This window comes from Nicotiana tabacum, chromosome 22 (genome assembly GCF_000715075.1).
Source record: "Nicotiana tabacum cultivar K326 chromosome 22, ASM71507v2, whole genome shotgun sequence".
Taxonomy (NCBI): Eukaryota; Viridiplantae; Streptophyta; class Magnoliopsida; order Solanales; family Solanaceae; genus Nicotiana; species Nicotiana tabacum.
The window spans coordinates 14,421,592-14,431,757 of NC_134101.1; the positions used below are offsets into that span (position 1 = coordinate 14,421,592).

The following is a 10,166-nucleotide window of genomic DNA, read 5'->3' on the forward strand; positions in this document are numbered from 1 at the left end:
ATGATACCCCGACCTCAAGTCGATCTTAGAGAATACCCTAGCACCCTGTAACTGGTCAAATAGATCATCAATACGCGGCAACGAGTACTTGTTCTTAATAGTGACTTTGTTCAATTGGCGATAATCAATACACATCCGTATTGTTCCATCCTTCTTTTTCACAAATAATACTGGTGCACCCCAAGGCGATACACTCGGTTTGACAAACACTTTGGCTAGTAACTCTTCAAGCTGTTCTTTCAATTCTTTTGGAGCCATGCGATACGGTGGGATAGATATAGGCTGGGTATCTGAAGCCAGGTCAATACAGAAATCAATATCACGATCATGTGGCATACCTGGAAGATCTAACGGAAATACATCAGGGAACTCCCGAACTACATGCACTGAATCAATAGCCGGAGTCTCTGTAGTAGTATCCCGAACATAGGCTAGATAAGCCAAACAACCCTTCTCAACCATGTGTTGAGCCTTTATAAAAGAAATAACTCGATTAAATGAACTAACATGCGAACCCTTCCACTCCATCTTAGGCAATGCCGGAATAGCCAAGGTAACAGTCTTGGCATGATAATTTAGAATATCATGATATGGAGATAACCAGTCCATGCCCAGAATAATTTCAAAATCGGCCATCTCAAGAAATAGGAGATCTACTATAGTTTCATAACCACATAATGTAATAATACAGGACCGGTAAATCCGGTTCACAACAACAAAACCGTCCACAGGAGTGGACACATAAACAGGAGTACTCAAGGACTCACGAGAAACACCCAGGAATGGAGCAAATAGAGATGACACATATGAATACGTAGATCTTGGATCAAATAATACTGAGGCATCTTTGCCACAAACAGAAATAATACCTGTAATCACGGCATCTGAGGCCTCTGCATCTGGTCTAGCCAGAAAAGCATAGAACTGAGCTGGAGCGCCAACTGGCTGGCCTCCGCCTGGCTGACCTACACCTCTAGGACGGCCCCTACCCACCTGTCCTCCACCTCTGGGTGGTCGGACTACTGGTGGAGCAACTGGTCCGGTAAGCATAGGCTGCTGACCCTGTTGTACTGGTCTACCCCGAAGCCTGGGGCAAAACCTCCGCATGTGACTGGGATCCTCGCACTCATAACAACTCTTCGGTGCGATGGGATGTTGACTAAGTGTCTGGCCCTGGGGACCTGAATACCCATGGAAAGAACCCTGAATAGCTGGTGGGCGATAAGAACTCTTTGGTATAACACTGAAATAAGGTTGTACTGGAGCACCTCGAGGAGGTGGTGGTGCTGGATATGGGGGTCTACTGGACTGCCTCCTCACGAACTGACCTCTGCCCCCGGACGGAGCACCTCTGAACTCTCCAGAGTACCTGAACCGCTTATCTCTCATAATCTGCTCTCGGCTCCGCTGACGTACACCCTCAATCCTCCGGGCTATATCCACAACTCGCTCATAAGAAGTACCCATCTCAACTTCTCGAGCCATAGTGGCCTGAATACCAGTATGTAAACCAGCTACAAACCTTCGCACTCTCTCCGCCTCAGTATGGAGTATCATTAGTGCATGGCGAGATAATTCAGAAAACCTCGCCTCATAATCAGTCTCTGACATCTAACCCTACTGGAGCTACTCAAACTGAAACCGCAACTCTTCCCTCTGGGAGGGTGGAATATACTTGTCCAAGAAGATACGGGTGAACCTGTCCCAAGTCATGGGAGGAGAATCTGCTGGTCTGCCAAGAGCATAAGACTGCCACCATCTACGGGCTCTACCCTCTAGCTGAAAAGTAGCGAAATCAACCCCATGGGATTCCAATATCCTCATGTTGTACAGTCTATCCTTGCAACGATCAATGAAATCCTGTGGATCCTCATGTCGCTCACCCCCGAAGACAGGAGGATGTAGTCTAGTCCATCTGTCCAATAGTTTCTGAGGATCGGCGGCTACAGCTGGCCTTGGCTCAGGTGTAGCTGCTGCCACTAGCTGGACTCCACCCATGGGTAGTGCACCCTGGGTCTGATATACAACAGCTGCCTGTCCATGAACCTGCATTGTAGGGGTCTGTTCTCCCCCGCCCGCTTGAGATGTGGCTGGGTATGCCGGAAATAAACTGGCCTGAGTCATATTGTCCATGAATCGCAGCATACGACCCATGATATCCTGAAATCCCGGTGCAGATGTGAAGTCCACTGGAGCTGGCTCTGCCACAGGCACATCACCTTGCTCCTCAATAATGGTATTCTCTGTTGGATCCACTGGCGGCATAACTGGAACAGTCCTGGGACGTCCTCGCCCTCTACCACGGCCTGGAGCCCTCCCTCGACCTCTGTCTCGGCCTCTAGCAACTGGGGGAGTAACTCTTCCCTGGTCTGGAATCTCATTAGAGCATGTTTTCACCATCTGTGAGAGAATAAGAGAAGGATTTTTAGTGCTACATTAATTGCACGATGGAATGTGAAGAAAGGTAACTTCCTAACACCCTATAGCCTCTCGAAGATAAGTACAAATGTCTCCGTACCCATCCGCAAGACTCTATTAGGTCTGCTCATAACTTGTGAGACCTACGTGAACCTAAGGCTCTGATACCATGTTGTCACGATCTAATTTCACCTATAGGTCATGATGGCGCCCAACACTACAGCTAGGCAAGCCAACTAGTAAGTCAAACGTACATTGGTTAAACTTTTATTCCAAGAAAATAATAAAATACCAACTTCTACCAATGTGTGTGCCAAGACCCGGTGTCACAAGTGCATGAGCATCTAGTAGATTATACAAAATTTCAAATACTGTCTGAAATGAAATAGATAGAATATAAATATAAGAAGAGACACTGGTAGCTGCAGAAAGGCAGCTCACCACTATGCCTCGGGATGACGTGGGTATGTGATGATAGGTCCTCCACTAGTACCTGTCTCAGATCCTGCACAAAAAGTGCAGCAAGTGTAGTATGAGTACGTAAACAACGTGTACCCAGTAAGTATCAAGCCTAATCTCGAAGTGGTAGAGACGAGATGGCCGACTTTGACACTCACTATGGGTCAATAATAATAACTGTAATAAAACTAGGATATTTAAATCAACATGATTTACAATAATTTATTTAATCAGTAGAAATAATCAAATTCCTTCAAATATAACAATTCTCAATATATTAATTAAATTCTTTCAATTCAAATAATTTCTAATTTATCAATTAAACCTCATTTACAGGAGTAACAATTAATTCCTTAACAAGCAAGAGTAATAATTCATTAAATTTCAAAAATTTTCCAATATATTAATTAGCTTCACAGGCTGAAATAAATTATTAAAGTATCGTGTAATTATTATTATTAAGCACGATTTCTGCCGAGGACGTACGGCCCGATCCAGAGTGTCGTGTACACTGCCGAGGGACGTGCGACGCGATCCATAGATGCATCTATCATGCCGAGGCGTTCGGCCCGCTCCACAAGAAAGGAGGACATTTTCTTATGTGCCTCCGGAAGGAGAGTATATTTATTATAAGATAAATTTGGGAGGAGAACAATTTCTTTTAATAATTAATTAATTTAAACAAAAATTAAGCATATGAAAATTTCATATTTTTCTACTTTTCATAACAATTCACAATATATACATCAATTATTTTAATTAATAAAGAATACAATTCACACAAGTAATTCATGCTTTGAGTCTTAAACTACCCGGACTTTAGCATTAATAGTAGCTATGCACGGACTCTCGTCACCTCGTGCGTACGTAGCCCCCGCAATTAGCAACAATTATTCAATTTAATCCCTATGGGGTAATTTCTCCCTCACAAGATTAGACAAGAGACTTACCTCGTCTTGTTCCAATTAATCCACTATAAGGGCCTTTCCACGATTATCCAACTCTGTCTCGCTCGAATCTATCCAAAATAATTCGATACAATCACTAAAAAATATAGGAATCAATTCTATACGAAAATACTACATTTTAAATAAAAAACCCGAAATTAATTAAAAATTCGTCCGTGGGGGCCACGTCTCGGAATCCGGAAAAAGTTATAAAATCCGACAACCCATTCAATTATGAGTCCAACCATACCAGTTTTACTCAAATCCGACTCCGAATCGATACCGAAATCTCAAAAATTTGTTTCTATGAGATTTCTAAAAAATTTCCAAATTTAAATCTCAAAACACTAATTTATGGTGAAAACAATGATATACTTGTATATGTAAACCAAATCCGAGTTAGAATCACTTACCCCAATATTTTTCCCTTGAAAATCTGACAAAAGTCGCCTCTCCTCAAGCTCAAATTCGTCAAAAATGGCAAATGAGACAAATGTCCTCTGTTTTTATAACTTACAGCTCTGTCCAGTTCGATCAAGGAGTTCGATCAGGGGAGCTCGATCTCAGGGAGCTCGATCTCGGGAGCTCGATCTCAGGGAGCTCGATCTTGGGAGCTCGATCAAGGAGCTCGATCTTGGGAGCTCGATCTTGGGAGCTGGTCATGGCCTCGATCAGGCCTCGAGCCTGGGACATGGTCATGGCCTCGATCAAGTTCGATCTTGGGTCTTGATCCTGGCCCTCGAGCCTTGCCTTCGATCGTGGCTTCGATACTGAGCCTCGCCCCTGACTTCGACTCAGGCCTCGATCGTGGGCTCGATATCTAGGTTCGATCATAGCCCAGAATATACAGCAGAAGGGAAAATTGCAGCAGCTTTTTAAGTATAACTTTTGATCCGTTAACCATTCAAAACTCACCCGAGGCCCTCGGGATCTCAACCAAATATACCAACAAGTCCTAAAACATCATACGAACCTCTAAATCACATCAAACAACGCTAAAACCATGAATCATACCCCAATTCAAGCTTAATGAAACTAAAAGTTTTCAACTTCTACATTCGATGTCGGAACCTATCAAATCAATTCCGATTGACCTCAAATTTTACACACAAGTCATAAATTACATAATAGAGCTATAAAAATTTTCGGAATTGGATTCCGACTTCGGTATCAAAAAGTCAACTCATCGGTCAAACTTCCAAACTTAAATTCTTGTTTTTAGCCATTTCAAGCCTAATTTAACTACAGACTTCCAAATAAAATTTCGAACACGCTTCTAAGTCCAAAATTACCATACGGAGCTGTTGAAAATCATCAAAATTCTATTCCGGGATCATTTTCTCAAAATATTGACCGAAGTCAAACTTAGCACTTTAAGGCCAACTTAAGGAACCAAGTGTTCCGGTTTCACCCCAAACACTTCCAAATCCCGAACCAACCATCGCCACAAGTCATAATTCATTACAAGCACCTACATGAAGTTTTATTTTAGGGAACGGGGTTCTAAAAGTTAAAATGACCGGTTGAATCATTACATTAACCTTTTCCAAATTTTTAGGAATTTAAATTAACTAAAATTTTAGTACATATTAAATCCTTCCATGTTTTGAACTCGTATGAAATTAGTCCTAACATATAGGACTCGCACAAGAATGGAAACAAAATATTTCTACGAGGAAAAGAAAACTTAGGCTCACCAAGATTACAATTTGCTTTGTGTACATAGTTTGATAGAAAACGTTATTGAACTTATAGACAAATTTTATTCTAACCGAGTTGTCATCATTTTTTTCTAAATATTTCAACAAATGATAATTTTTTATAGCAATATCATTCATTTTTTTACCCTTTAAAAATGACTTTTACATTGAACAAAAATAATTATTAAATTATTTCTCTAAAATTTAGAAATTTAAAATCAACTAAAAAATTTGCACATTAAATCCTTTTATATATGAACTTCTATGCAATAGTCACAATATATAGGGCTCACGCATGCTATAAGCATGAAGAACAAAAACAAAATATTTTTATTTATGAGAAAAATAAAACTTAAGGCTCACCAAGATGCAACTTACTTCGTTAACCAATGAAAGAAGAAAGATATCATCGTTGATGTCCTACTTTTAATAAAAAAAATATATTCAACTTATAAACGAAATCTATTCTTACCGAATTGTCATCATCTTTTTAATTATTTCAACAAATGATGATTTTCGATATTTCTATATATTTAATTATCTGTTGTAAAATATTAAGCCCACATTAGTAACTTTTAGATGTTTTCACTTATCAATTTTTTTATGAGCTATAAGCCAACATCTTTATTCCAAAACACCAAAATATTTAATTTTTAAATTTATTTTATTTGAGAAATTTTATTATTTGTTTACTTAGGTCACAAATATATCAATAATTTTCATAAAATATTCTCCTAGGAGTTCTCATAAATCACAATTATGTATTTGAGGACTTCTATGGCCAAGATTTCTTCGCGATCAACATTCATCTTTTTAGTAGCTTATACTTTTTTTAAACTTTTATTTTACAAGCCAATCACATATTTAAAAATATTTTATATTTTAAAAAATTATATATTCATTTGTATTAGGTACACACGCAAAGCGCGTACCCTAAGACTAATAACTTTCTTCTTATGTGCATTGGATAAAGTGTATATAAACGTGTTAGAAATCTACCAATAAAATTCTAGATCTAATTTTACGTCTTCAAAAATTGAAAATTACTATAATATGTAAATCAAACTTACAACATACTGAGCCGAGTATGAAAATATATGTAAATAAGTTTAACACAATATGTTTACGTTTTGAAAATAATAGTAGTATTGTAATTTAAAGTAATAAGTACTATAATGTACTTTAAGTTAAGAATACGTTGTATACATGTTGTAAATTTATACATATTATGCCACAAATTCAATTACAACATAGATACGATAAATTTATATATTAAAATTAATAGAAATAAATCATATGCATTTATTCATATGTAATTTAAGGGAGTACCTAAAAGAGCTAAAAGAAAACATAGAGAATGAAGGTATAAATTGATATTCCTTATTGAATTAGCTGTACAGAATCAATAATATTATTTTTTAACATAAATTTATATATTTATTTTAATTCAAAAATAATCTTTATATGATTTTTTATAAATTTTATATTCATTTAGATAAGTTACACGTTGCTGCGCGTACCACAAGACTAGTCACTATAAAATGTACCAAAGAATTTCTGACTAGCTACTTTAAAATTTTCATCTAAGACTATTTTTTCTAATACTTTTCTTACAGGATTCGAAATTTAAACGGTGACACCAAATGATCCTATTTGTGACATTCTCCCAATTACAAGTTACTAAGCCCAATGGGCCGTTATTTTTCCCCATCAACGGGCCGTTATCCAATAAACTAAATCCAGCCCACTCAATCAAAACCGTAGAGCTGCCTCATCCTTTATACACATCAAAACCCTAGGGTTTCTTTTCTTCCTCCCGCAAACAAAGCTCTTGCCACACACACACACACACGCACCAGCTCTGTAGTTGCCTCTTACTCCCAGGTACTCCTCTCTTAGCCAAAACTTCTTCATATTTCACGTCAAAATTCAATCTTTTAACATTTTCCTTAGCTCTTAGAAGCACATGATTATGGTATCTCTAGCTTTGTGTTATTGATTCTCTGTTAAAGTGTGAAATAGATGAATTTATAGACAAACCAATGCTGATTTGAAAATAAATGACGTTTTTCCTCGACCCCTTTTGAGGTTGTACATTAGATTATCTGTAGAGTGTTGATGTTAGTTTTTTTTTTCCTTTTGTATAGCTACCACTGTATTGATGTTAAATGCGGTTCAGTAGAGCAAAATGGATGTAGAGGATTTATATAGCTGACCCCAATTAGTTTGATTAATATGCTGTTTTATTGATATTATTTAGAAAATGTTTCTGCTGTATCGTGTTATACATTTAGAAAAGTTGAATATTTTTAAGTTGCTCGTGTTGAGTCGTTCTTTATGGTACTTATTTGGGGTTATTGTTTAATACTGTTTAATTGGTTTGATAAACAGATCTGTCAAGATGTACACGTCAAAGCAAAAGATTCACAAAGATAAAGATGCTGAACCTACTGAGTTTGAGGAGTCTGTTGCCCAGGTTGCATTTTGTTTTTACATGATGACATTTGTTATTTAAAACCTGAATAGGTTCATTGGATATAAAATGTTTAAAGAAAGGCATTAAATTGTTTCTGAACAGGCTTTGTTTGATCTGGAAAACACCAACCAAGAGCTGAAAAGTGAATTGAAGGACCTATACATCAATTCAGCAGCGTATGTGTAGTCAAGTCTATGTTACACCCTTTTTAATGGCTGTCTAGTATATGTTGTTGTTAGTCTATACTGTATTTTTCACATTGTAGTAACTGGTTCTGTTTCTGGGTTATTGCAGTCAAATTGATGTGTCAGGAAACAGGAAAGCTGTTGTTATCCATGTGCCCTACAGACTGAGGAAAGCTTTCCGCAAGGTTCATGTTCGCCTTGTTAGGGAGTTGGAGAAGAAATTCAGTGGCAAGGTAACTATTGAATTACTTTCGTTATTTTCTGTCTTCATCATTGCCTTTGAGAATGTTCTCTAGGATTGGGTTTTGAGTGTTTAATCTTAAATGCATATGCTATTTTAGTTAATTGATGGTTATCAAATGTGGTTGTGATTTGTAATGAATTCATTCTTCATAATTCCCATTATGATTTGTCAATTACTGATCCCTTCCTCATGGCGCTTCACATTTTGTTTTTCCTGTATTCTGATTTGGGTGAAATTGTATTTTCTTAGGTATCAAGGAGGAAAATATTTGACATTGCCTTTTGGGATTGGCATTTGTGAAATTGACATACTGCTATTTAGGTCTAGTGGTATTGACATTATTATAAAGTTCTGGCTTCCGCTCTTTTTTGAATTACAGCTGTGGTACTATACTGATAATGGAGGCCAATGTTTGAAGTCCTATTCAGTTGGCCTTGTTCATCTGTACCGCATGCTTTGTGGAACTTTTGTAGGTACCAAGTACCTGAAAAAAATACATAATAAATAAAAGAGTTAGTATTTGATTAGTTGACATCCAATGCGAGTAAAATAATGAGGGTAAATTGTCATACTCATTCTGAAGCTTGATATGTCACATTGTACTTGCACTAGTTTATTAGGCTAACTATTCTTGTTTCCTTGTTTTACAATGTAGGCCACTGGTCTTCCTTCCTTTGACGTTTTGATTTTTTGTAGGATGTAATTTTTATCGCCACTCGGAGGATAGCTAGACCTCCCAAGAGAGGTTCAGCTGCTCAACGACCCCGCAGCAGAACTCTTACTTCTGTTCATGATGCCATATTGGAGGACTTGGTTGTTCCTGCTGAGATAGTTGGGAAGCGTACTAGGTATCGCATTGATGGCTCCAAGATAATGAAGGTAATATTATGAAGCACTATAGAAAGCTCTATCTTCTTGCTTAAATGTTTATGGTTGTGGTTAACTGGAATATTCTTTTGGGTGAAGTAATAGTACTGCTTGTGCATTTTCACTAATGTCAGAGAACTAGTAACTGCATGTTTTCTTTGTTGGTATCGTTTTCTCCATGATAACTTCTTTGACATTTTCATTAAAAGGGGTAGAAGCTCTATTGTGGTTTTCCTGATTTGTTTTTCATCCTTTTTTTTTTTTTTTCGTGGATAGGTGTTCTTGGACCCCAAGGAACGCAACAACACTGAGTACAAGTTGGAGACCTTTTCAGCTGTTTACAGAAAGCTTTCGGGCAAAGATGTTGTGTTTGAGTACCCCATCACTGAGGCTTAAGGAAACAAAATGCTTGTGAAACTACACTTTAGTGGTTCCTTCTTTGAAATTTTGACGATTTCATTTTGTTTAGAATGCAGAGAACCATGTGAAATTTCTATTGATTTTCACTTAAGACGTGCTGCTATGCCATAGATTTCTGGCTTGTTTGTTGAATTTGGTTTTATTTGCTCTCGCTCTGTATGTTTGTGTGTGATATTTGGGTAGATCTCATTGTCTGATTGTGGGTACTCTACCAGTAAAGTTTAGTGTCTTTTGTCCTAGCCAGACATCTTGTAACGGTATCCCTCCTCCCTTGACAGATCATAAGGTTCAAGGTTTGGGAATGGAGAAAACCCCTAGTTGGGATTGCCTCTCTTCAGTGTGCCTTGTGCGGCGTGGCTCTATATTACTTATATCGGTGAATGTCGGATATTAGATTCTTACTTCCAAAACGAAAGTAAACTGAAACTCTTAATTCAAGACACGCAGAAG

The 10,166-nt window shown here is 37.7% G+C and overlaps 1 protein-coding gene across 1 annotated transcript; it reads left to right on the plus strand.

Moving 5' to 3' along the window:
- The first annotated feature begins 7,289 nt into the window (after positions 1-7,289).
- On the plus strand, positions 7,290-9,848 carry LOC107783404 (small ribosomal subunit protein eS7). The gene is made up of 6 exons (XM_016604369.2): positions 7,290-7,408; positions 7,916-8,000; positions 8,103-8,176; positions 8,295-8,418; positions 9,126-9,308; positions 9,573-9,848. Exons 2-6 carry the CDS (start codon positions 7,926-7,928, stop codon positions 9,690-9,692), a joined length of 576 nt encoding a protein of 191 aa, XP_016459855.1. The 5' UTR covers positions 7,290-7,408; positions 7,916-7,925; the 3' UTR covers positions 9,693-9,848.
- Positions 9,849-10,166: the final 318 nt, after the last annotated feature.

What these genes read in the sequence shown, in the direction of transcription:
- LOC107783404 (XM_016604369.2), top strand. Translation starts at nt 7,926, where the DNA reads ATGTACACGTCAAAGCAAAAGATTCACAAAGATAAAGATGCTGAACCT. An exon ending in TTGAGGAGTCTGTTGCCCAG is followed by an intron (nt 8,001 to 8,102) that starts GTTGCATTTTGT and finishes GTTTCTGAACAG; the next exon opens with GCTTTGTTTGATCTGGAAAA. An exon ending in ATGGCTCCAAGATAATGAAG is followed by an intron (nt 9,309 to 9,572) that starts GTAATATTATGA and finishes TTTCGTGGATAG; the next exon opens with GTGTTCTTGGACCCCAAGGA.